Source organism: Arvicanthis niloticus, chromosome 15 (assembly GCF_011762505.2).
Source record: "Arvicanthis niloticus isolate mArvNil1 chromosome 15, mArvNil1.pat.X, whole genome shotgun sequence".
Lineage (NCBI taxonomy): Eukaryota > Metazoa > Chordata > Mammalia > Rodentia > Muridae > Arvicanthis > Arvicanthis niloticus.
In genome coordinates, this window is record NC_047672.1 from 9776477 (window position 1) to 9804056 (window position 27580).

Sequence of the window (27580 nt, forward strand, 5' to 3'; positions counted from 1 at the left end):
TCCCAGTGTCTGGTCTTTCCAAAGTCACCTGGCCCCAGACTCCCCAACTCAGGTACTTCACAGATACAAAGCTCCCCCACCTCCACCCCACCCCTCCGAGGATGTTAGCCTGCATCCAGCTGCCTTCCCGAGGTGGGAAAATGTCCTAGTCCGCAGGCTCTAGGACTATTCCGAAGGGGCCCAACAGCACGCTGAACCACTACATTTTTGCAACGCCATTGGCTTGAGAGGCGCTTGAGGGACAGCACCGCCAGCCAGTGGAAGGACGCCCTTCCCAAGCAGCTGCCTTATGAGAGCCAATCATATTGGGATGGGGCCTTAACTCTTTAATGTGAGTTCGCTGTCTGTGTGAAAATTGGTAGTAAAAGTGCCACGTCTTCCTGGGACTGTGTCTGTTTGGGGAGTCCTGAACTCGCCCTAAACTGTCGTCCGCTTTCCGCACATTTTTAACTCTATGAAGTCTGGGGCTCTTCCTCTGCTTTGGTAACATGAGGTTTTTCTTGTGGAACGCGATCTTGACACTGTGGGTCACGGTTTTGAGTGGAGCTCTGATCCCTGAGCCAGAAGTGAAAATCGAAGTTCTCCAGAAGCCATTCATCTGCCATCGCAAGACCAAGGGAGGGGATCTGATGTTGGTCCACTACGAAGGCTATTTAGAAAAGGACGGCTCCCTGTTTCATTCCACGTAAGTAATTATGCCTCGCAGGCGGAATGTTAAAAGGACCCACCCATTCACACCAGCCGTTCTACTGTGAACCTAACAATCCTTTACCTCTTCAGACTGAAACAAAAAACTGAAATACCTGCTTCTCTTTGGAGAAGGAAAATTGTCAAAAAACCAGTTCTATAGGTCAAGACCTTGAAAGGACTTCCTGGAAACATGTAGTCTTGATAAATTAATTTCCTTATCATTTTATTCTTTATAAAATTATATCTAGAGCATTTGAGGTTTTACAGGAATACTTAGGTTATACTTCAGCAGTAAGTAGAAAAGGCTTAACAGAATTTTCTGTCTTAAACTCCATTCCGTAGGTACGATATCTGATTCCCTTTTTAATTGCGCATAAAAGATATTAAAATGTGACAGTTTCCTTCAAGAGCAAAATGCACAATCATCTATTTGCCTGCTTCTAAAAGATACACAAATACTGATTCAAGTGACCTGTTGAACTTTCTGGCAGGTAGCATTTTTGGTCAAAGCACAAGATGACAAAGTTATTCCTTCTAGAAAATCAGGCTTCATCAATGGCGAAGGTGTGGTTATAGAAGTGAAGAGAAGAAGGATTTCGGGTGCTTTACAGGACTCGAATTTCTTTTCTATAAACAAAGAGATTCGGCAGGTAATGTTAACAAGTGTAAGGATTTCCAATCGGAAAGTATTTAACCAGCACTTCCTTAGGGTCATTCAGAAAGTTCTATTCATCGGCATCCATTCATTCACTCAGCCTGTGAAGCCACACCTCAGGGCCTGGAGATACAAAGTTTACTGACAAGTCCTGGTCCTCCAGCAGCTCACCATGTGCAGAGAGGAGGCAGACAGGAAAAGGGCTCAGTTTCTGGAGAGTACAGAATGTCCAGGGCACTGGGAAAGCATGGCAGCGTGTGGTCAATTGTGCTGATGGGGGGATAAAGAAGGAGTTCCTAACACAACAGCCTTGAAAGTCACGAGTGGAAATTATCAAGGCTGAACAGGAGGGGGAGACAGTTTTGCAGATTCCAGAATGACTTGAGCTAAGTCTTTAGACCACTTTAGATCCTTCAGTTTGTTTTGTTTTAATAAACTGCTGTGAAACATGATCTCTGGGAAGCTTCAGGGGAGTGAATGACAGTTCTCCAAACTCTGCTCTGGTGAAAGGTTTCAAAAACAGTTTGTCAGAACTTTGTCCTTCTCAGTGCACAGTAGGTAGTAATCAGTTCTGTGAAGTGCACTTCAGAATCTCAGTTATTCTTGCTTTCGGTCTGATTTCTTTCATATCTAGCTTAAGGGTTTTTGTTTTGTTTTGTTTTGTTTTGTTTTGTTTTTTGTTTTTTTCCTATCTAAGGGCCGAAAACCTGTGTGGACACTTTGTAGCAGTTTACTGCTTATGTTGTGGTACTTGGTGAAGGGACTGTTGCATGCAGCTTCATGTAAAATCTTAGGCATGGCTAATGGGATATAATGAAAATGAAGATGAAGAGATTTCATTAAAGCCGTCTGCAAAGAGTGTTTTGTGTTGCCAGAGTCATCATCTGTGTGATAACTAGTTCAGTTGTAATAAGAACTGTGGCCAAACGTAGTTAGTGTGAATGATGGCTACTTTTGCCTGTTTGTTCCTTTTGCCTCCAGTGAGGGCCTATGCAGTAAAAGGAGTGGCTGGGCAGTGGTGGTGCATGCCTTTAATCTCAGCGCTTGGGAGACAGAGGCAGGTGGATCCCAGAGTTTGAGGCCAACATGGTCGACAGAGTAAGTTCTAGGACAGCCAGGAATACCCAGAAAACCTGTCTCGAAAAACAAAAAATTGCTATTTACCCAGATTTTGATAACCATGGTACCCATAAACTTAGCCCAAGGATGTTTTATTCAACCTAAGAATTATCCTGAAATAAGACACTTTCCTTATTGAAAGGAATTAACTCACTAGGAATCCTCAGATTTCCAGTAATTAAACTATTCCACTCTCTCAGGATGCCTGGACATTTAGACTATTCCTTTCTTCTCCAGAACTTGAGGGGCTGCACTCCAGGATTTTCTGAGTAGCCCCATAGTAGATCTTTGGAGAGGAACTGAGCATAAGTGGAGATTTAGGGTGAAAACAGTCTTTTTCATGCATCAGAACCATCAGTAAACTGCACATCAAGAAGGCTTGTTAGACAGAGAATGGGATACCCTGGTCTCTATGTCTGGGTACAAATGGACATTCAGGGGTTAGCAATACTTCTAGCTTTTTATCTTCCTTCTCAAACTCAAGACACTCCCTGAGTTTTTCCTTGGTCTGTTGCCTTTCTGGGAAATATGACTTTGTCATTAATAACTTGAACTGAGGGGTTAGGCATATCTGAACTCGATTACTAGAACACTTAACATCATTTTCTCTGTACAAGGGCTAATACTGAAATAGTTGACCCCCTATCTGTAGATTCTATGTCTCTCGATTCAAGTCAACTATAGATCCAGAATATTTGAAAAAATATATGTACAGTGATTGAACATGTAGAGACTTTGTATTGTCATTACCCAGCATAACGACTCTTCATATAGCACTTACATTATAATCTGTGCAATCTAGGGATGGTTTAATGGCTGCAATAGATTATATGAAACCACTGTGGATTTGAGCTCCTTGTGGTTTGAGGGACAGAGGACCAAATCTTGGGGACAATTTTCCAAGAATACCTACCAATGATAGGATTGTCCTTGGAGTTAGAGATAAATTTATGATAATACTTACTTTAAAGTATATGTTCAAATTTATTATTTTTTTTCACTATTTTTCTCTGCCCTTCTCAAGCTGGCTCAATTTATGAATTTTGCAGCAAGAAAAGTGGGCAGGAAATTGAATTGCTATGAAGATTTGGGTGTGTGTGTGTGTTTCAAATCCAAGAATTGCTATTTTCTTTAATTTCTAAGTTCGTAAACTTAACCGCTGATAGGTAGAAACACATGAAGCACAGCATGGATCTTTGTCTTTAAGTCACTAAAAACACACACACACACACACACACACACAAACAAACAAAAACCCCAAAACAAACAAAAAAAACCTCTCTACTGTATAGAGTGCTTACTTAGCATGCGCAGGGCTCTGGCTCCAAATTCTATTGGTTAAACAAAATGAGCTTTTTAAATTCTTTCCTTTCTGGCAGTCACAAACATAACAATGGTCATCCTGTCTGGTTCACCCTGGGCATACTGGAGGTTCTCAAAGGCTGGGACCAAGGCTTGAAGGGAATGTGTGTGGGAGAGAAGAGGAAGCTCATCATTCCTCCTGCTCTGGGCTATGGCAAAGAAGGAAAAGGTAAAACTGTAACCCTCACTGCTGCAGCTCCCAGTGTTCCCTCTGTAACCCTCACTGCTGCAGCTCCCAGTGTTTCCTCTGTAACCCTCACTGCTGGGCAGCTCCCAGTGTCTCCTCTGTAACCCTCACTGCTGGGCAGCTCCCAGTGTTTCCTCTGTAACCCTCACTGCTGGGCAGCTCCCAGTGTTTCCTCTGTAACCCTCACTGTTGGGCAGCTCCCAGTGTTTCCTCTGTAACCCTCAGTGCTGCAGCTCCCAGTGTTTCCTCCCTCCCAGGAGGAACCTGCCAACTCGCGCTAACAATGCAAGAAGAAAAGCTGTCCAACAAGAGTGTCTTGATTCGGACATTTGGAATAGGTTCATCCGATGTAGTTTGATAGATGCCTGTATAGAGTTGCAGCCAGGAAGTCTTCACACTGTAGCTCTCACTGGGAGAGTCACATTCTTGCTTTTAAAACATATTGTAAAGTTTTCAAATGCTAATTTAATTTGATTTGTTTTGGGTTTTTCAAAACAGGGTTTCTCTGTGTAGCCCTGGCTGTCCTGGAACTCACTCTCTAGACCAGGCTGGCCTCGGACTCAGAGATCTGGCTGCCTCTGCTTTATGGGTGTTGGGATTAAAGGTGTGTGCAACCACTGCCTATCTCAGTAGTTTAATTTAAAATAGCGTATTGACTTGAATTGAAAATAATTGTCCCCATATTGCAAGCAGGTGGGCTGGTCCATACAGCTTTGTGCCAGTTTTTTTCCAAGGCACTGACACCTGCAGTCACTCTGAATTCATGCAGAGATCCAAGGGCTGTTGGGTGATGCTTATCAGCTGGGCCCAAGGGTAGTTTCTTCACTGAAATCTGATCTGGGTCAATGGCCAGATCTGATAGGATTGTGAACCAGGATGTCTACCACTGTGTTGTTATTAACCAATTGGAACTAACTTGAATATGTCATAATCAGGGTTAGCCAAACAAGATTAAAAGTGCCATTTGCAAAATAAAATAAAATAAAATAAAATAAAAAGCTATATATGAAATGTGTGTGATGCAAAAGTAACACATAGATTTTCTGTCTGTCTAGCTTTCCCCATGGGAAGAATATGCACATAGAAAGTGGGTCATGATGAATAAAATATTCATAGTGTACTGTGATTCTGAGAATTATATTCATTTCTGAGTCCATCTTACAAATTCTCTATGAAGAAAAGGTAGTACTTACTACCTGTGCAGAAAAAAATTCAGCAAAAAAAAAAAAAAAAAAAAAAAAAAAAAAAAAAAAAGAATTGTAAGAAGCCATCAGAAGCAAATAGAGAACCACTCTGATGTGGTGTAATTAGACCTCATGGCATTTTTTTTCAGCCAAGCATAGCCATTGACAAAGTATGGATCAAGATTTCTTGCCTGTTTCCTAGGGAGGTTAAATGCTGTATGTGTACTCCATGGTGTACTCCAAAGCAGGACTGGCTGGCTAAGCCATGTTCCCCTGGGGCGGCTATTAAACACATTCAATTCTAGTTATATTCTTTATAGAAGAAAATGGAGCATCCTAGGAGAGGTTTCTCTAATGCCTAGATGTTATCTTTGTCTTCCCTGTGTCTCTGGTCTTTTACTATTAACTCTATGTATGCAACAGTAGTAGTAGTCCATGACATATTTAACTCAGCTTCACTCAGCAGCATGCACAGATCTGAGTTGTTTCCTTTGGTATCACGAAACTAATTCTTCTAATATGTATTTACCACTAATTTTGTAGTATTTTAGTACATGCTTGCATGCCTCCTTGGAAAGATACCAGCTTTCCCACCGGTCTAGTGCATGTCCCTTTCCTGTCTCCATCGGCAACGGTAAGCTTTGGCTCATACTGTGAGTGTTTTTCTCTTAGAAACTGACTACCCTTTCATAGAATTTTGAGGAAGTGGGGGCACCGAAGACTTGTATAATGACTGTATCCTGACCTTTATATTAAATAGAGAAAGCAAGTTTGAAAAAAAAAAAGCCTAAAATTCCAAGAAAAGTTTGTTTCTTTGACTCAGATTTTTTTGTTTGTATCCCCAGATTTTAACAAGGTTTTTTTTTTTTTTTTTTAACTTTTAAAGATGTGTTAGTTTCCTTTCAGAAGTTGGTTTAGATTTCCGTTTTCTGATTAAATGTCTCAACAAATAAATGCATAAAGTCTTATGTCAGGAGGTATCCTAAGTTGTTGAAAAATTTGAATTTTCCTTTATTATTTTTAAAACCATAAAAATATCAAGCATTATTTATCAAGAGTAACCTGGAGGGTTTTTTTTTCTTTTTTTCTTTTTTCTTTTTTTTTTTTAAAGAATTTTCCCCCTTTGTCTTCTCCATGGATGCCTAAGGTAGAAAATTGTCAATCATTTTACAGATAAGGAATGGAAGCCTAGAGGTGGCAGATGGGAATTTCAGTTGTGCTCCATGCCCATCGAGCTCCACGATTATATACTGCCACCAGTGGTGGACACTGTAGGATTAGATACTGCCTCCCAGTGGTGGACACTGTAGGATTAGATACTGCCTCCAGTGGTGGACACTGTAGGATTAGATACTGCCTCCCAGTGGTGGACACTGTAGGATTAGATACTGCCTCCCAGTGGTGGACACTGTAGGATTAGATACTGCCTCCAGTGGTGGACACTGTAGGATTAGATACTGCCTCCAGTGGTGGACACTGTAGGATTAGATACTGCCTCCAGTGGTGGACACTGTAGTGCCAAACCTATGTACTTGAAGGTCCAGACTTTCTGATCTAAATGAACAAATCTCTTATAATGTAATTAAGTCTGAATTATTCAAGCCCTTTAAATGTCATTCTTGACATGTAACATGAAGGACCTTAATTATATTTGAAAGTTAGCGTCAAGGCCCTTAGGAGCATCTACATATATGCCTGTCTATGTGTTTTATTACTACCCCAAACACAGGGCTTTTCTTTTGCCAGTTTGGTTATTCCTTCTTCTGTTCTACTTTTCTTTCCTGGGTAAAGTTTGTTTATAGTAATAAGTGACTTCTACTATCCATGACAATTGTAGAACGCCTCTTCATTGAATGTAGTCAAAGTGTCTGCTACCATAACTTATTTTGTTATGAATAATTTTTGATATTCTAAATAAAATTTCCCCCACCTCCCATATCAGGTAAAATCCCGCCAGAGAGCACACTGATATTCAACATTGACCTCCTGGAAATTCGAAATGGCCCAAGGTCCCACGAGTCATTTCAAGAAATGGATCTCAATGACGACTGGAAACTCTCCAAGCACGAGGTGATCTACCTTCTGCCTCTCTGCTGTTTTTCTTCTACTTTTATTTTAAGCTCACATGTTTAGCTGCTTGGAGAAGAAAAATAAGGTTTCTTCAAAGGAGTAGCAATGGATATATCAGCCAGACCCAGGGCAGGCCCCATGCTCAGAAGTAGTGGCCAACATAAAGCGGACCCCATAGTTCTTAGTGGGTTTTTTCTTTTTTTAATTTTCCTTTGAGACTGATTTGTATTAACTCCAGTGTGGGTGCTTCTTTATACTTGACTGAGCCATTTTATTTCCAAACACACACACTTTATTGACAATTTTTTTCCCTCATTGAATTTTCTGCAGGTTTTTGTTGTCTTTATGAGCCTATTCCAGTGAGGAGGGGAAACTTAAGTGGGATTTATAGCACTATATTTACGTAGCTACGCTGTAACTATTTTTTTTTTAATTTTTAAATTTAGATTTAAAATGTTGTCCCCCTTCCTGGTCTCCCTTCCATGAACCCCACCTCATTCCCTTTGCCTCTAAAAGGGTGCTCCCCCGCCCATTCACCCACACCCCCTCACCCCTCTAGCATGCCCCTTCTCTAGGGCATCAAGTCTCCACGGGGGAGTTTTTCCTTTTTTAAGAGAGAAAAAGAACATGAAATTAGATGGAGGTAGGGAATCTGGGAAGAGTTGGAGGTTGGGAAAGAATATGATAAAATATACTATATAAAGTTCTCAAAGAATAAGTGAGTAATAAGGAATTTTATTTTTATTTAGGTAAAATATTATTTACAGCTTTTCTTAAAGTGCTTTGAATGTTGCCCTTTCATTTGGCGGGAAATCACTGCTTAGGGGAGAAGTGTGTTGGCTGAGGCTGCCAGTCTCCCGCCGCTTCCCTTCTCTCCTAGGCTTAGTGTTGACTGTGTCCCATCGTCAACCTGGGAGCTTGGGAAGCTTCATTTTTTTCATGCTGGTAATGACTGTATGAGAAACGCGTAAGTCCTGTCACGTGGACAGTTTCTGCTCAGGATGGCCGACTGGCTGTTGAACGGTTTCAGAGTACTCTCCAACGGGCAGTTTGCCTGGTCAAGTTTGTTTAAGTCAGCCACCTGAAGGCCTGGCATTTGAGGTGGGAGAAAGAAGAAGGGTTTCTCCTCCGCATCTGAAGCCTTTCCAGCGGTTACTGGCTATTGTGGAGAGGCAGACACATGCCGGAGGTGGTTTTTACGTCAGGTCCCCAGACCCCATGCCTTGGAGGATGCTCATTCTGCCGTGGTCCAGGGAATGCTCAGCTTTTTTTAAAAAAATGTTTTGGTGAGCTTCACTCTAAGAGCCAAGAATTATGGTTCTCACCGCCAGGCCCCACTCCACTGTGGCCCACGAGGGATGCTCACTCATTTTTAATGTTTTGGTGAGCTTCACTCTAAGGGCCAGGAACTGATGTTGTCTCAAAGTTATTGGGGACCACGGGATCTTGACCGTCGCTAGTGGGTTTGTTTCTTTGTGGTTTTGTTTTGTTGCATGTTGCTTTGATTGAGACAGGATCTCCCTGTGATGTCCAGGCATGCCTTGACTTTGTTGAATCTCCTGCCTCAGCTTCCTAAGTGCTGGGATTTAAAATCCATGTCACTGGGTTTATATGTTGTGGCATTAACAGTTAACCTTCTCCCTCTATCCAAGATAAAGGGTAATTCTCTCCCACTAATATATATATATATGACATGTTCATGACTTAAAAAAATCAACTGATTTGAATAAGAAGTCTTGGACTGGGCATAGAACTCAGTGGGCAAGCATTTCCTTAGAATGTGCAAGGCTCTTAGATCAATCCTTAGCACCACATAAAAGAAATGTTTGCTGTGCCCATGTCCTCTTTGTCCTTCACTGGGTCCCTCCACCTCGTCTAGTACTTCCTAATGTATTTTTCCAGTGCTTAGACAAATAGATATCATTAGTTCACCTTTTCTTACTCAAAATGTAAGAAAACTGTACATACTGTTCAGTAGCTTCCTTCATTCACAGAACATATCCTAAGACCGAGTCTACATTAATCCATGTAACCTTTGTTTCCTCCTCCTAACCCCCTTTCCCTCCCGGGTCTCCCCTCCTTACTTTTGTTCTAACTGCATTATTACCCTAAAAAAAAAAAAAAAAAGCACATATGGACAGGTTAGAGTCTGGAGAGAGAGGACAGAGATCACTGGTCCAAACTGGTGGGACAGGGACAGTATGGCAAAGGATAATACAGGTTGGGTTGCAGTTTCCTGACTCATGGCAAGCTAGAAGCAGCATTTTGGTTATGTGTTTTTATGTATGTGGTTTGTATATGTGGTGCATGCATGTAAGTGTGCGGTGTGTGCACCCATGAGTGACAGGTCAGAAGAGCAGGACACTGGGTGTCTTCCCCTATTGCTATCTGTCTGCCTTGCTACCTTGAGATTGTCACTGAACCATTTTGGCTAGTGTGGCTACCTTAGCTTGGGCTCTCTCTTTTTTCTTGTCATTGCAGCCGGGGTTGCAGGCACATGTACTTTTTGCAGCGCTGGGCATTTGAAATTGGGTCCTCATGCTTCTGCAGCAAATGGTCTTAGCCACTTAGCCATCTCCTTGATTATATTTTGAAGACAATAGAAAACTGTAGCATAGGCACTTGCAAGACTCTGCTTTGATTTTTAAGTTGACAGGGTCCTGATTAGGGTCTGCTGGTGTGGCCTTGTCACAACTTTCCAGTTCTTTCTACTCGTAGACTTGGGTTCAAATAAAAAGGGAGACTAGAATCTTATTTTAGGGGGAATGTCTGGAATTCTGACTCTTCTGAGAGAAGACAACCTGATGAAGCCAACGTATCCAAAAGCAGCCACCCTTCAAGTGTACAGCTTTGGTTGGCTTCCAACAGCAGCAGGCAGTATGTGCTGCTGAGCCAAGCTGGCTGAGGAACAGAGCTTTGGGGTAGTTTGAGCTCATGGTCACTCTGTAGGCCCTGATGCTGATGGCGCTTTATTTGCTAATTTATTTCATTAGAAGAAGCTGTGTTCCTTGGCAGACGCTTTGGAAAAAGCTCTGGTTATTTGCAGTGAGTTTTGGAGAAAGGTCTATTGAAAGAAGGCCAGAAATCCTTACAAGCTCTCTCAGGAGGATACTGGAAGTTACAAATATTTTTCCCCAACTATTATGCAAGTGTACGGTGAACTTAAGCCATGTCATTACTTCACATGTTCGAAGGGTTCTACAATAGGTTCAGAAAAGCATAGATTTGAGGCCCCTGTACACATGTTTTGGGGATCCAAAAGCAGAAAGCTGTGGAGCAGACGCCCGTGGATGTAGCTTTCAAGATAAATTTTCATATATGCTGAGTCATGTATCAGCCTGTGAATCCTGCCCGTTAGAATGGATATATTGTCTCCACTGTGCAAGCTTCTACAGAGCTACGCTATCTCATGATTCCTACAGAGTGTGACCTTGTACCCTGTAGCTTTGACTTCCTGCATGTGTCCTGTGACAGACAGTGGTCTGCTGGGCTGTCTATGGTTAAGCAGAGTTTGGAAATTTGAACCAAATGAGCAGAGGGAGAATTTGGTGAATGAAAAGAGAAAAGGGAAGAAAGTAGAGGATAGAGGGAAGGAGGGAGGGAGGGAGGGAGGGAGGGAGGGAGGGAGGGAAGAAGGAGGGAAGGATGTCTTTAGTGAACCACTTAGAAATAAAACCCTGGGCAGACTTAGATAGAGCACAAATGTAAAAGAAAACTTGTTTCTGTCAAGCATATTTTGTATGATATCTTCCCTCCCAAAACCCCAGCTTTTTCTTTATCTGATTTGATTCTAGCACATAATTGTTTCAAACCTCTTGATTATGAAAGCTTAAAGCCTTTCTAAGAACAGTTTCTGATATATATGATATGTATATTACATATATAATGTCGACATATTCAAACTATTAGCTTTTGATTAGTATTGTATTTTTTGTTTGTGTTTTGTTTTGTTGTTTGTTTGTTTGTTTGTTTGTTTTTGAGACAGGGTTTTTCTATGCCCCATGCGGGGCAGTAGAGTATTTGTTATTACACATTTACCTCTAGTTTTAGCAAAGTGAATTGTAACATTGAAGTAATCCAGGAACCATGTAGCATGATTTGTTTAACTTTTTCTTTGATCATTTGATCATTAGATGACCCCTAAAATACATACACATAAAAAAAAATAGTTCATAAGAATGTTCCTCTTGGGGCTGGAGAGGGGTTCAGTAGTTAAGAGCACTGGCTACTCTTCTAATGAACCTAAGTTCGATTCCCAGCACCTGCATGGCTCACAACTGTCTGTAACACAGTTCTAGCTAATCTGATGCCTGGTGCTTTTTTTTTTTGACCTCTGTGGGCACCAGGCATGCATATCATGTCTCCATAGATCTCCAAGGATCTGCCTGTCTCCTCTTGCCAGCTCTAAGATTACACACACACTCTTCCACACCCAACTGTTCTCCCACCGTGGATTCTGGGTCTAGAACTAGGGTCATTGTGCGTGAATGGCAAATATTTCACTGACAGCTACCACCTCAACTCCAATTTATAAGCATTTTAAGTTCCTGGGTTATACACCAATATTTTCTGAGGCTAAATTATATTTATCTTTATGTTATGTGCACCTGGTGCACAGACAAACATGCAGGCAAATCCTCATAAAATCAAAATAAATCTAAAAAAAAAGAATTTTCCTCTTCTATAAGTTAAACTTTAAAATAATATTAAAAAAATCAAATCTCATAAACTTCTGGAAGATTTATGATGTTAATAATGTCTTCAAAGTGTATTTTATTCAATAGTTTTAATATGATGCTGTGAAAACGTTAGCCACGACTAGCAGAAAATGCAATATATATGGCATGTCTAAACATTTTTAAAGTTATGTTAATTCTCTCAACACTTTAAAACGCTGCCCAAACATTTTCTTAAATCCTACATTTTAGTTTTCAGTTAAATCAGAATAACATTTTGAAAGCCATATCAACTAAAACATCAAAATAAAGTTGAAATTTCATAACGTTTAATATGTGTTTCCCCGGCTTTGGGCCCCTCTCTCATTTTTTAGTGATGAGCACATTCACTGAAGGCACCATGCAGCAAGCAGGTCTCTCTGGGCTTGTCTGCCACTGTTGATTCTCTTGTGACTGTAAGACTTCACACACAGCGCTGTGGCAATAGGGCTGACTGTACTGTGTGGAGTTAGTAAAGAAACCATTTTCACACATGAAGAGTAGCGATAAATATAACTTAGAGTATTGGTGTATAATCCAGGAATTTAAAACGCTTATAAATCGGAGCTGAGGTGGTAGCTGTCAGTGAAATACTTGCCATTCACACACGATGACCCAAGAATCCAAGGTGGGAAACCAGTTGGGTGTGGAAGAGTGTGTGTGTAATCTTAGAGCTGGCACGTGGAGACAGGCAGATGCCTGGAGATTGCTAGCCAGCCAAAATGGCCCCACTCACCAAGTTCCAGGTGAGAGACTATGTCTCAAAAAACAAGACTCTAAAGAATGACATCTGAGCTTGGCTCTGGCCTCCATATACACAAGTACTCGAATGCATGTACAACCCCACATGGACAAGCACCCGCACATACTCCTAAGAACACCCACGAATTTAAATGAGCTGTGAACAATAGATTCTTAAATTAAATGTTGGCTTCTTAATGTGAAATTATAAGGATAAAAGTGAATCCAGCGTAAAACAAGCAAACAGACTGGGCAGATGGCTCTGTGCATTCAGTGCTTGCCATGTAAGCTTGGGGACCTGAACTGGGATCCCTAGTACCATGCAAAAAGTAGAGAGTGGTAGTGCATGCCATAGTCCTAGGGTGGGGTGGGGAGGCAGTAGAGACACAGAGCTCCTGGGGTCTTACTTGTTGGCCAGCCAGAGTGGCAGTCAGTGAGCTACAGGTTCAGAGAGAGACAGCATCTCAAAAACAGGCAAAAAGGCAGGAAATAGGTTTTAATAAAAACCTCATATTTGATGTAAAGGTTATGATATATATATATTGATGCATTATATTTGGGGTCTCCAACATAAGGTAAAAGCTTGTTTTAATTCCCTTAGGAACAGGTCACAGAGTTATTTTTGTTCTTATCTTTGTATTGTGGCGATAACGCAGTGTGGGTTACTAGTGCGAGCCAGTTATTGATGACAGCTGTTACTTTGCAGGTTAAAGTGTATTTACAGAAGGAGTTTGAGAAGCACGGTGCAGTGGTGAACGAAAGCCATCACGACGCTTTGGTGGAAGATATTTTTGATAAAGAAGATGAAGACAAAGATGGATTTATATCAGCCAGAGAATTTACATATGTGCATGACGAATTGTAGGGAAGCGTCCGCCATTTTATACACGTTCATTTCTAATGGGAAGGCAGCACCGTTAAACAAAGCTTTTTTTCTTTGCCTTTCTTGTTTTTAGTTTTATATTATTTTTATATTATTTAAAGAACCCCAGAGACTTTGTAAATATCGATATCTTTCTGGTAAGTTATTGGGCAGTAACAGTTGTCTTTGAATAGAGGACTTCTGGGCTCCTTCCCAGTTCACACAGAAGCTGGGTTTGCTTGCTTGCTTCTAGTGGTAACTGGAAACACACAGCACACACATCAGTGCCCTGGACTTCCCTTTGTTTTCTCAAAGTTGAGTTGCTGGCACATTTGAAAGCTTTTGTAGGAGTTCAAGGCTATTTTCATGTTATAGGGAAGTAGTTTTTCTCTTTACCAGCTTTCTACTCCCTGCTGGTGGGCAGGAGGAGTATGGTGGCCCTTATTTCTTAGAAATCAGTTTTGGCCTCACTGTGGAGATACACAATGTTGATGAATAAGGGAGATAGCAACTCATGAATAGGTGTTCAGAGATTTCCTAGTGGCTAATAAACTATTACAATAAGTCAGACAAATAATGTATGTGTTTCCTTGTAATTAATGCATCAAAACATGGTAGGCATGGCGAAGAGTTGTATTTACAATCAGTGTTTGCTTTTGAGGCTACCAGGTTAGCCTCTGGTTCTTCAATAAATAAAGTTTATAGCTAGTATATTACTTGCAATAGCATTGAATTATGAGAGAATTTAGTATGTCAATGAGACTTTTCCCATGTCTGACTCATCAAAAATAAGGCTAACCAATAACAACTACTGTCAATACATCTCCTGGGTTTGAAAACTGACTTTTATCATTTTATCTCAAATTGGCTTCTAAAAATGACTACTAATTCTGTTTTTAAAAATAGTTTTTAAATCAAATTGGCTTTTATCCTAAAACAAACTTCCCAGATTTCCATTTGTTAGGAATAGCTCCTCAGTTTACAAGTGCACTGTTGCTTGACTGGTGGTGTCTGACACCCTTGGGAAGCTACTGGGTCTTTGGGTGCTTCTTTGTAGATGAGAAGCACTGTTCAGAGATTGGCTGGTGAGCCCAGCTTTGGTGCCTAAGCTGTAGAAGCCCCTTTGGTTCCCGAGCTCAGTCTTCCACTTCTCTGCTAATGGAGAAGCAGCAAGTTTGCTTGCATCTGTTGGGTCCCATTTCCCATTTCCCATTGCATCTTCACATCTGGGGACAGTTCCTGCCAGTTCCTGGTCAATCACAGCTTTCCTTAGGATCCAGGAAAGTCTATGTTTTTCTGAGAATAGTCTTCACAATTGCTTTGAATTGTGTCAGTCACCCTCCCAGTAACCAGTGAGAGGGGTCAGGTGTATGTCTTAGTTCACTTGTTCCTGTCACTTCCTGTTGTTCATAGACATTACGTTGCAACACTAATTTTCCGTTGACATTGTCTCACCAAACATGTTAATGGCAAGAATATACCCAAGGACTTGTTCTTGAAGATGTCGGGTGTAACTGTAAAATGGTTGCCACCAACTGGCGTTTTTCTCAACCTGGGGAGGTTGTGAGAAGGCTTGTGAGTGTCATGGGACAGTGGTGTGTCTTGAAGGCTGCTTTGCACCAGAGCGGCCGCCACCATCTGTGCTGGAGCCAGGAAGAAGAAAGAGTCTTGATTACTCAATTACATGGCTCTGCATCAGATCTCAGCTAAACTTTCAAACAGAAGTATGAAAGGAAGGCATAACCTGTAGATAATGGTTGTTAAAGCCATCTGCCGTTTTGTACAGCAATGCCTTGTACCCTTGCATTAGTGGGAATAATCAAACGCCAGCTGTGACTTCACATGTGCATAATTTGACTCCTAGCTGCTCTCTCTGTCATATTTAAATTTCTATGTCTATTGTGACAGTCTTTTTGAAAATAAAGTTTATTTGGGAAATAGTTTTGTGAGAAGATGTTTTGTACATGTTACACACACACACACACACACACACACACACACACACACACACACACAGGCACACAAAGTGTGTGCAGGTACATGTGTCTTCCTGGCTATCCTGCTTGCTTGCTGCAGAAGTTCTCTATCTGCCTCCCATGCAGTGGACTTAGATGTGAGCCACTTTGCACAGTGGCCTTTTTTTAAAAAATGTGGGTTCTGAGGAACTGAACTTTAGTCCCCAGATGTTCAAGGCAGGTGCTTTACCCTCACTCATCCCCTCTACCCTGATTTTATGAAAAACAGAACAATATTAAAGCAGCTCTGCAGCTTCCTCCTCCCTCCCTCTATGTCCCTGCTGAGGGTTGAGGCCTTCTGCATGCTAAGCCACTGACCTACACCCGTAGTTCCTCTCCAGTTTTATTCTAGGTTTCATGACAAAAGATGGGCAGTCTCTGGAGACGGGTGGAGTGACATGGTCTGTCCCTGAGCTGCTGCTCTGTGGTGGTTTGTCATGAAAGCTGTCGTTTCCAGTTAGCATTGAATCTTGAGCAGTAAGAGCAAAAGTTGGTTGTGCATTTCGCAGGAGGGGGGGTGTTAACACTGCTGTTTAGGTTTGGCACTTTATTGTGTGTGTAGCAGGGGACATGATTTCTGTCTGTTGAGGGAATTAGTGTTATCAAACGCCTTGTGTGATTACATGGAAGGCTGGCTTTGCACAGATAACAAGAAACACTAATTTCCGCTTCATACGACGCAGTTAGCCGTTTGCTTGTGCGGATGAACTGTACTTGTTCATGAAGTAAAATTATATCCACGGTGCTGTTCAGAGTTCTGCATGATCCCTCTCTCTGTAGAACTGAACAGTGTGTGTGTATTTGGGGGGAGGGGGTGCGGGGAGATTCTTGTTTGAAAATTCCAGGGAGAACTTGATTTGATAATGTGTTATGGAGGAACTTTCTTTCATGTTTTATTTTAAAACAAAATGAGCACTGTCATGAAAACCCTAAGGGTCGGGGAGAGAACTTCTTTTCTAGAGATAAAAAGCACTTAAAGTGGTCCTTTTGGACCAGAGAGCTGCACCCTGCTGTCCACTTGCTACCACACAAGCAAAAGATGCCCAGAGGCCTGGATGTCACTATGATGAGCAAGTATATGGTGGAGAGATAAAAGAGAAAGAGAAGAAGAACCATTTATGCACTGTGAAGAGGCAAAACTGGAGACACACGTGTGGTGAGGACCAACCTGATGTGAGTAGCCTGTGCTCCCACCTGAGGTCATGGTAATGTCCTGGACCATGCTGCTGCCGAGGGCCCTTTCTGAGTCCATGGCCCTATAGCAGTGGAGGTCTTTGTCTGTGTCCCTGGCCCATGCAGACATCCCTGGTCAGGGCTGCCACCTGGGGCCACGATGATGTCCCAGGGCTGTGCAGAGCCGGCCCTGCCCCTTGCTGGCTGCAGCACATCTCTAGAAGAATGAAAAAGCAGATTAACAGCAAAATGAATTATTCTCTTAATGTGGTGTGTGTGTGTGTGTGTGTGTGTGTGTGTGTAGCATGATGCTAAAAAGTTTAGGACTTGGAGCATTTGGGGTTTGGGCTTTTCAGGTTTGGGATGCTATACTGATAAAAAAGACTTAGGAAATATCTTTTTAAGATTTCTTTATTTTTATTTTACATCTAAAGGTGGTTTGACCCCACGTGTATCTGGGTACCAGAAGTGTGTCCGGCGTCTTCAGAAGCCAGAAGAGGTCATCAGATCCCCAAAAGTCTAGTTGGAGATACAGACAGTTGTGAGCCACCAACCAGGTGGGTGTTGGGAACTAAACCTGGGTTTTCTAGAAGAACAGAGTGCTCTTAACCACTGAGCCACCTCCCCAGCCCCTCTACAGCAACCTGTGAAATCTAAAATACTTCAGATCTAGAGTCTTTCAGTAAGGGATCCCCAACCTGTAATGTGCAACATACATGGCATTTTATACTAAATATAATAATTGAGAGTCTCTTTGGTTCATAATCCCCTCTGTCTAAAACGTGGACTGATGGTGCAGATAAAATTCCCTGTGTTCCTTAGCATCTACCATTCCGTTCTTAGCCCATATTTCTGTGTTTTAATCACATGTAAGTCATGCTAACAGCAGCTGTTTTCCTCCAGTGACATGGCAGTGGTGACATGTCGTCTCTCCCTTAGCTTGAGCTGTACTGTAGGGTGTGGTCCCTTTTCACTTACTTAGATCATGGATAAAGAAAGGGTCAAAACCACTCAAAAGACTGAAAAATCTTCCAGGCTTAGCAGTCGCCTGGGGGAACCTTTGCTTACCAGTTCTCTCTGTTCTTGTGCTGCTGGTAAAAGTCCTGATATGCAATGGATTGCTTTAGTGCATTGAGTGAACCCATTCTGTATACAGCAACCTTAAGAGCCTGCAACGTAGGCTAACATCAATTTTGTTTTACCATCTGAAGAGAGATGACACAAGACCTTTGCTGAGACTTTTCCCCAGCAATCCAGAATAAAGTAAATGGGGTCCTATTAGTCTCTGGTGACAGCTGAATTATTCCCCACTAGGGGATTTCCAAGAACTTATAAGTCATTTCATTCCTTGACATTTCTATACTGTAGTAGGAAACAGATAGTTTCTTCAGTAAACAGTTGTAGTAAAATGGGCACAAGCACAATGCAAAGCAAGACACTGAGGGCCAGTTTCGTTGTCACAGGGAGGAGGTAAGGTAAAGTACCCTTTGTGGAACATTCCAACTTCTTATAGAGCATTTTCGTTTATTTGCCAGTTCTAGTCTTGCCTGTTGCATGTTATGTTACTGGAACCCTGAGCCTGGTTTTTGCCCCTAGTTAGGAGACCGGAATGTAATGGTTCACTTTGTATCTGTGGCTCCTTCTCATGTGATCGTGTGTCTTCTGGAACTGTCAGGCAGTTGTTTTTGTGCCCAATGCAATGTGTTTAAGTGATTTTCTGGTGGCCCATCAGCAGCTCAATTTAAGTAAGTTAATAATTAAATTTATGGGGAAGGGGGGATGGCTCACGGGGTAAGGTGCTTGATGTGCAAGCACAAAGACCTGAGTCTGGATCTTCAACACCCATGGAAAGGACATGTGCACATCTGTTGACCCAGCATTAAGAGATGACAAAGACAGATGGATTCCCAGCCTGTTTAACCAAAAGGAGAAGCTCCAGGTTCAGAGGGAGACTATGCCTCAATTAAATAAGCAAGTAAGTAAATAAGTAAACAAATAGACAAATAAAATGGAGAGCAATAGTGAAAAATCCAAAATTAAATTAATCTCTGGTCCTCAATATACACAGGCAAGTGTGGCTTCTAACACACACACAGAGAGAGAGAGAGAGAGAGAGAGAGAGAGAGAGAGAGAGGAGAGAGAGAGACAGAGAGAGACACAGAGAGACAGAGAGAAACACAAAAGTAATTAAATATGTAGAATAACCAGGAGAAATATATGACAAATATAAGTACAAATGTAAAATTTCCCTTTAAGATAATACTTAAGTTTTTTTCTCTCCTGTATTATTTTGGCTGAATTTTATAAAGTACAGAGTTTTCCACAAGACGCCCTACTTTTGTCCTTGCCTCCTGCAGAAGTAGCCCAGCTTTCTGCTTTGTGTCCTAGTCTTTAAAGAGAATTAAGCAGCCTGCTGAAGTTAAGTGATTCTTACATTAAGACTGAGCAGTAAATCAACTGCTTGAGGTTTTTTCTCCTAGCATTTTATTGCTATGGCAACAGTATCTCCAAAGCTATTAAATCTTAGTGGTTTATTTCCTCAGAGTTAAGCAATGTTCATTGGGTCTCTAATATTTCTCTTTTGGAGAGTTGAGTTATTTTTAGTAAAGTTAACATGTAGTGCAATAGTTCCGCCCCCAGTGCTGGGTGCATTGTCCAGTCGCCCTTGTTTTATTGTAATTAATTTGTTTGACAATTTCGTTCATGCATATTATGCATTCTAGTCACTCGCATCCCTCCACCCTTCTATCTTCTCACTCCCAGCAACCCCTCTTCCTCCTCCCACCCTGGGGAGTTAGCCCTGTGTGGGAAGGGAAGGGCGTCTGTGGAAGTACAGGGAGTCATTGTCTTCAGTGATACAGGAGTTAGTCAGGTTTTGTGGACAGCCCCACACTTGTACCCATGTGAGTAGCCTTTATCAAACCAAGTGGATCACAAACTAAAGACAACCCCCCTTTCTCTCTCTCTCTCTCTCTCTCTCTCTCTGTGTGTGTGTGTGTGAGAGAGAGAGAGAGAGAGAGAGAGAGAGATAGAGAGAGAGAGAGAGAGAGAGAGAGAGAGAGAGAGAGAGGTCTTGCTATATAGTTCAGGTGGCCTTGAGATCCTGATCTCCCTGTTACTATGTCTCAGGTTTGGGAGCAGAGTGAGCACCCCGTCCAGGTCATGAGCTTCCAGGTAGTCCGGTCAGCTTTAGGATAGTCACGTGACTCTATAGCCTTTGACACGGTTATAGGACATTTTATTTCCCAGCCTTGAAAACAAAGCCTCACAGCATCTTCAGTTTCTTCCCACCTTTGCAGGTTCCCCAACCTAAGCAGGCACCAGTCCACTCTTTGTATGATTTCAAGCATTTCCATAATTCTTAAAATACAACCCTTTCTTTATATTCCAAGTAAAGATAGATTATCTAATAAACTCATTTGACAGGGATCTCTGTTTTAAAATCTTGTTTTAAAATAAGTGGTGTTTGAAATTTAAAGGTGAACTAGCTATGAATCCCAGTCCAAAGGAATAAGTCAGTCTGCACATTTGAAATGTCAGACTCTGCACATGTGAGCACCAGTGCCTGGGGCACCCGTGCCTGTGGCACCCGTGCCTGTGGTACCTGTGCCTGGGGTACCCGTGCCTGGGGCACCCGTGCCTGTGGTACAAGGGTAGAGAATGAACAGTGGGAGCCTGGATTTAAGATTGTAATCAGGGTAAAGGAATGAAAAGGAAAGTGAAGAGTTACAAGGAATCTAAAGACTAAAACATCTGTGTGGCTCCGCATTACTCCCAGTTCTAAGAGAACCAGGTGGCTCATCCAACATGATATTGAATGATACCTTTTTTCCCCCCTTAGGATTTTTTGGTTTTTGGAAAATTGAAGAGTACCCAAGCATGAATATGTTTTTCTAATATTAGAGAAACTTCATAATTCTCTCAATAAGATAGTGATTGCCTAATCACTCAGAGCAAAAGATAAGTGTTCTTTTTAGTTAAGCCACAATTCCTACAGCAGTTTAGACCAACTGTTTGGTTGCCTGAAGAAATGGAAAATATCTAAGAGAAATCTCCTTGCAAAGTGACTTTGTAGGTGAGTAGTGTTAAAACTTCAGGCAGAAGATGTTCACATTGGAAAACACTTGGTAAACTTCAACTATCAAAAACCATTTTCAGGGGTTGGAGCACTGGCTCAGCAGGTAAGAGCACTGGCTGATCTTCCATGGGATCCAGGTTTGATTCTGAACACTCACATGCCCATTCTAATCACCTGCCAACTCCCCAGTTCTAGGGAATCAAACACACTTTTCTGTCCTGCAAGAGCATCAGAGACTCACATGGTACACGTATATACATGAAGTTAAAACACCCATACACATAAAATTTTTTTAAAAAGTTTCTAGTATCAATAGAATATTAAAAACAAGTCTTATTTTTAAACTGAACGTGGTACAAGGTGGACAATTTCCACACATAGAAATATAAGACAACCAGGGCTGGGATATAGCTCAGTGATAGCGTGCCTGTATAGACTCTTGATATAGAGTGTCTACACACACACACACACACACACACACACACACACACACACACACACGAGAAACATATACAGAGAGACAACATACACAGACTCACATAGACGCAGACATGCACACACATGCACACACACGCGCACACACACACACACACACACACACACACACACTCACATTTTATGTCAGCAAGGAAGGGTAAAAGTCCAAATCTCATTTGACGTCTGACTGGGTTTTGATCATTAGAAGACCAGGTCTTAACAGCGTCCCTTCAAAATATCTGCACAGTTAGTTAAACTAATGAATGACTCCTGTGGTGGTTTGAATGAGACATGTTTCCTTATAGGTTCACGTATTTTAACACTTGGTTCCCAGTTGGTGGCGCTGTTTGGGAGGCTAGAACCTTTAGAAGATAGGACCTTGCCGAAGGCAGTTAGTACATCATGAAGGATGTGCTAGCATACAATGTGGCTTGGATCTTGGAAACCCGACTGAGGCTGTGAGGTAATGAAGAAACGTTAGACAGACTTGAGAAGTTGAGTCACGTGAGCTCTAAGAGCCACACCTACTACTTCCACAACCAAGATCCTCGGTGTGTTTATTATGCTCCGCACAGGAGAGGGGTTAGCAGGTCTTGGTAGAAGAGGGTCTTCTGTAGGTGAGCAATCTCGAACAGTGAGCATCTGGGAAGAAGAAGCCACAGTTGCTAGTTTTCTGTTTACACGCTGCTCAGTCTTCTGTACATACAGGGCTTGGACGGGAGGGAGAAGCCTGACCCATATGGTATGAGGCTTTGCCAATTCCCATGGGTCCGTGGCCTTAGTCCCTCACATGGCCGAGCCTGTGTCACCAGTACACTCAGGATTGAGTGACATCAGTCACTCAGGAATTCTGCTCCTTGTAGGGGTGGGCTCTGAGAGTTTATGGCTTCACCCCACTTCTCGTTTGTTCTCTCTGCTTCCTGTACATGGATGAAGACGTGATCTCTCGGCTTCCTGTTCCAGTTGCCTGCTGCCATGCCTCCTTTGTCAATGTGAACTCTCCTTCTGAAACACTTAAGGTCAAATAAACTCTTTCTTCCTTAAGTTGTCTTTGGTCAAGCTGATTTATCACAACGACAAAAAGAAACTGATAAAATTCCTAAAGGTGAAGCAGATAATACGTGTGTTTTTAAACTAGGAGTGTTTATAAGCTAGTAATTAATTATGAACTATTGATTAAAATATGTCCCTTTGCCCAATACAATTTACATCTAAAAGGCTTGATGGATTATTCAAGTTGTAAATGTAACTAAAAATGTAGTTTAACAGCAAACACTTTGTGTTGCCTATCTTTGGTGTGCACAGTAATTCTGTAAATTGCCTTAAGGGCATCCTAAAGGTCTGTTACTATGGTAACCTAAGCATGGTGCTAGGATGAAGATGGGTGGCTGATGAATCTTCACTAGTGCTGTTTTTTCTCCTCTTTCCCTGGCTCCGATGTCAGCTCCTCCCTGTGAGTCCTGCGAGCATCCTCTCAAGGCAATTATGAGGCTTTCTTGCCTGCACATAAGTGCTGCCTTCCTATTAAGTCGTCCAGCTCATCCCCGTGAGATTTGCAAAGTGACAGGTCTATTTTTCCCCCACGGCTATTTATACAGAAAGGAAGCACCGAGCAGAAAAGACCCTCATACACATTGTGCTAAATGTGATTCTAATTTGCCTGTTATTTCAGAGTCCTTAAAATCATAGCATATTTTAGATAGGAGAATGTCAAGTTGTGAGGATAATCTTTAAATAATTTGGGTACTCTTTCTTCATTTATAGCCATTCCTTAAACTTGTTAATATTTCCTAATGTACTGGATCAATATACTTGCCTGTTTATAGCCCTTATGCTCCCTAAATAATACATACAATAAGTATATACAAACAGACAGTCTTTGTCATCAGACTTCACATCTGTGGATTCAAATCAACAAAGGTAGAATATTCTGTTCGGATCCTTTTCTATCACCCATTTCTCTAATATTGTGTGTTTTTTAAACTCCTAAATAGATTCATAATATTCTGATGGTAGTTTTAGGTACTTTATATGCTAACCTCATCATTTCTCTCAGTTTTAGTCAGTTTTGGTTGACTGGTATGTTTGTTCCTTGTCTCGTAACTTACATGCTAGACTTATTCTGTCTTGAATTTTATGCTGGGGGTGCAGGACTTTATTCAGCTTTACAGCTGCGTTATTCCTCTTTCTAAGTCACACTGCATAAAGATGGTAAAAATAGTCTCCTGTCTTTGAATGCAGAGATTCATAGTGTTAGATTTATACTTAGGGCCCAGATTCATTATCATTTTTATTTCTGCGAGTGGGGAAGAAAATGTCACTTTTTTCAACATATGAATATGATGTTGATCAGCACCATTTTGATTGTTCCCACTGAGTTACTTTGCTGTTGTTAAAAATAAAAAATCAACTGTGTGTACCATGCAAGTGTATTTGGGCTGTATTCCTCCGTGTACCTGTCTTATGTCAACACTACATCCTCTTGGTTGGTGAAGCTTTATACTGAGTCCTAAAATAAGTCTTCCAACTCTGGTTTCTTTCAAAACTGTTTTGGGTGTTCATCCCAATAAATTTTAGAATCAGCTTGTCAGTTTCTACTTTTAAAATTTCTACTGATATTAAGTTTAATATATAGATGATTTTGGAGGGAATTTCTATCAAGTTGTTTCCCAATTTATGAAAATATTTCTTCATTTACTTGTTACCTTCAGTTTTTTTTTTACCAGATTTTTGTAGTGGGGAAGAGAAGTCATATGCAGGAACAGTTACGATGTTTTGTTAGGATTGTATATTTTGCAGATTCCCAAATAATTTTTATTTTCATCTTACTGATTATCAATAAAAACAGAAGTGCACTTACAGCGTTTTCTCTGGGGGCGGGGCTGTTATGTGCATCCCCTGTGACAGTATGTGAAGGCCAGAATCATCTCTGTATCCCTACTTCTACTTTTTGGTTCTGGAAAAGAAAGAAAAAACCTGCACATACTTCAGTGGAGTAAAGCAGGAATACAGTGCCCTGTATTTACTAGCTCTGAGCATGCTGGGTAGACTATAATTGACCATATAACAATTGTATGTCATTTAAGAGAATTTTCCCTTGCAGGCTAGCTCACAGAAGCCTTGTAATTTATACACAGCTAGACTCCACATGGCTGACTGAGGCCAACGATTAAAGCCCTAACTGGTAGTTCTAGATTTTTTTTATTTTAATCTGTTGGACTGTTCTGTTCCCTTATTTCTATTTGTGTGACTTGAACGGTAGCAGAGTCTGTCCTGTACAAAGCCAAGAACAAAAATGTCTTACTGACACTTAGTAAGTGCTACAGCATCATGGAATCAGCGTCTGTATGCAGACCTGGGAGATAGCAGAGACATTAAAACAACAGCTATCAAACTTCAATGCACAAGGGAAACCCAAAAATCTGATAGAATGCAAGTTCCCTGGCCCCACCTCTGGAGACTGACTTCAGAAGTTAGGGCAGGACCCCAGGTTAAGCTCTTCTGGGACCCCAGGTTAAGCTCTTCAGGAGTTTCTAAAGCCACATGCATTAGGCTACATAGTTCATTGTTTGCAGTAAATAAACAAAGCACCTTTTTGTTCTGTCTGTGAACCAATGGTCTTCTCTGTAGAATCTCCTGACACATTTCTTCACCCTTCTCCCACTCTCTGTTCACTCACCTGACAAGCTACAAGTACATACAGATTTAAGAGACATGGTAAAAAAAAAAAAAAAAAAAAAAAAAAAAAGTCCCTTTCCTGGCAGCCAGTCACCCAGCTCTCCTCCCTTGTGGAATCTCCTGTTACTATTTCTTATGGATCTTTCCAAAAGCAATCTAAGCATTTGCAAAGGGGAGTGCATATATTTTTTTCTACACACACACACTCTGTTCTGCACCTAACTTCTCCCCACTTTAGCCTTTTACTTGGTATAAGTTAGACGTCTTGGATCAGTACACCGGCAATGATCTCATCCTTAAAACATGCTGGATGGCAATCCATGGTATTTATAGGCCGAATTTTATCCAATCTTTTAATTCTTGAGACAAGGTGTTACTATGTAGCCTTAACTGGCCCTGGTACCTCAGCCTCCCTAATGGTGGGATTACAGGTGAGTAGCACCACCCTGTGAGGTTTAGTTCTAGTCTTGCTGGCACAAATAGTATGGCCACCACAGAAGCTCATTTCACACCCGTATCCTTCCCTCTGTAGGATGAATTCCAAAAGTGTAATCAGGTGAAAGTCTACATATGTTCTTATCTGGAGAGATATTGCCAACACCTCCTTCCCCCGCATAGAGACTATAAAGCTTTGATTTGTGTTCATCTGGTAATTGGAAAATGCTTGTGAGTCTTCTGCTGCCAGCTGCTGCTACTGTCTTCCCGGTGGACTCTCTTGGCCTTTTCTTATCGGTCAATAAAAGGTAGTTCCGGTCTCAGCCCCTGAAGCGTTGTCAATAACCTTGAGGTGGGCATCACCCATCTCCCCATCAAAAGTTTATTAACCCTGGTGTGGAATCTTGCCTTTGTTACTTGCTGTGTGGCCTTCCACAAAGTGTGAATGTGCTGCATAGTCTGGTTTATGAACACGATCGCGATCGCAATCGGCTAACATTAGGGAACGATTTTGACACATGAATCAACCAAATGAAGAATGCGTATCTCTGAAGGGAATTCTCGCCTAGGCGCCAAGGCTCAGACTAGCAACCAAACACCAGGATCTGTAAAATGTTGTCTGGAGAAAGCTGGGCCTGGCTCCTTAAAGCTCTGGTTCTTTCCTTTGAGAGTGTTGCAACCAAGAAATAAAAATCTAGAAAGAAGGGAACCACTTTCTGTTGAGTCCCGCCCTGTCTGCTGTTCTTGGGGGTTCCTGGTGCCCTCCCCTCCCAGGCGGGGCGGGCTCTGAGGCCTCAGCTGTCAAACACAGCCTAGTCCTGGGGCCCAGAGCACAGGGAGGCGGAGGGTGGGTCTGCGGTCGCGTGACCAAACCAGCTGTTAGCAGGGGGCTGGAGAGCCTGGAGTCTGGGGAACCGGAGCGCCGACAGTCTTCTGCGCTACTGACGCGGAGGCTGTAACGTAGCCGCCGCAGCGCCCCCAACTCCGCAGTCGCAGCATCAGCACCGCTGGACCGGGCTCGAGCCGGCTGCTTGGCAGGTGAGCCTCAGGCTATGCGGGGAGCTCCCGGGCGGGGGCAGCTGCTCTTCCACTGAGCAGCCACCACATTTCCCATTGCAATTCTAATGCCCCCGTTGCCTCCCCTCCCGAGTGTGGACCAGGGAAAGGGAGATCAGAGATTAGGTGGCCTCGGTCGGGCCCTACTCAAGATCAGGGACTTCGGGGACGAAGCTACTGCAGCCTAGTCAGAACCTGCTCCTGGTCTCCACCCCGCATCCTTCCCGCACCTCCCTTTCAGTCTTACAACCCTGTGCTGTTTTTCCTGGGCCCCGGGAAGTGTCTTTGAGCTTCCCCGGGCCCCTGAGCTTCCCCTGGCGGCTCCCGCGGTTCCGGGCTCGCCTTGCAGCTAGCAGAGAGAGCCTGGCTCCTTCCTGAGTAGTGCACCCGCGGCGCCTGACCAGGCCGCTGTCCTTGGCCGCCGGGCGGAGTCCGGGGATCTGTGGTCATCCCCACAGTGGGCCAGTGAGCTGGGACCAGACATTGCTTTGGCCCAGGCCTCAACCCTGCACATAGGGGTGGGGACATGGTAGGTGTCTAGACCCTTGCTATCAGTCCACCTCAGTTTACCTCTATCTCCTTGGTTTTTTGTTCTTCTTGTTTTTTGTTTTTCTGTCCAGGCATAATTATTTAGCAACCACAGTGAGGTCTGCAGGACGAAAGGGACGCTTGAATTTTAGAAAATCGGTTAGAATTTAGGAATAAAAATGTGATCACACCCATTTGCATTTAAAGCAACTTATTTTCTGTCTCCCAAGCTGACCTGGTAGGGTTCTGTTAACTAGAAGTGTATTTCTATGTAATTGTAGCTTGTTAAGCGCTTCTTCCTGTGTGTGTGTGTGTGTGTGTGTGTGTGTGTGTGTGTGTTTACTGTGCTTCACGACTGCCTAAATCCTCATCACTTGCTGAGGAAACCTATGCTAATTCAAAATGGCAGCATGAAAAATCAGGCCAGGCAGAACCCTAGCAGACCACAGGCAACTGCAGCTGTCCCCCAGACTTGAGCTGCGGGGAGAAACAGCAGGGGAAAGGCTCTTCCGTGTATAAGCCGTATAAGCCGGGAGCGTTCTTGGAGCTAGTTAA

The 27580-nt window shown here is 42.4% G+C and overlaps 2 protein-coding genes across 3 annotated transcripts in view; both read left to right on the forward strand.

The window, feature by feature from the left end:
• The first annotated feature begins 302 nt into the window (after positions 1–302).
• Fkbp14 (FKBP prolyl isomerase 14) lies at positions 303–15525 on the forward strand. The gene is made up of 4 exons (XM_034519566.2): positions 303–685; positions 3844–3995; positions 7140–7267; positions 13430–15525. Exons 1-4 carry the CDS (start codon positions 489–491, stop codon positions 13586–13588), a joined length of 636 nt encoding a protein of 211 aa, XP_034375457.1. The 5' UTR covers positions 303–488; the 3' UTR covers positions 13589–15525.
• Positions 15526–26118: 10593 nt separating this feature from the next.
• Scrn1 (secernin 1) overlaps positions 26119–27580 on the forward strand; it is a 65548-nt gene continuing 64086 nt past the window's right edge. Inside the window, exon 1 of one of the 2 annotated variants that reach the window (XM_034518870.2) lies at positions 26119–26479. The gene's annotated coding sequence lies outside the window, so the exon portion shown is untranslated. The remainder of the gene's footprint in view (positions 26480–27580) is intronic. The other variant, XM_034518869.2, reaches the window with a different exon arrangement.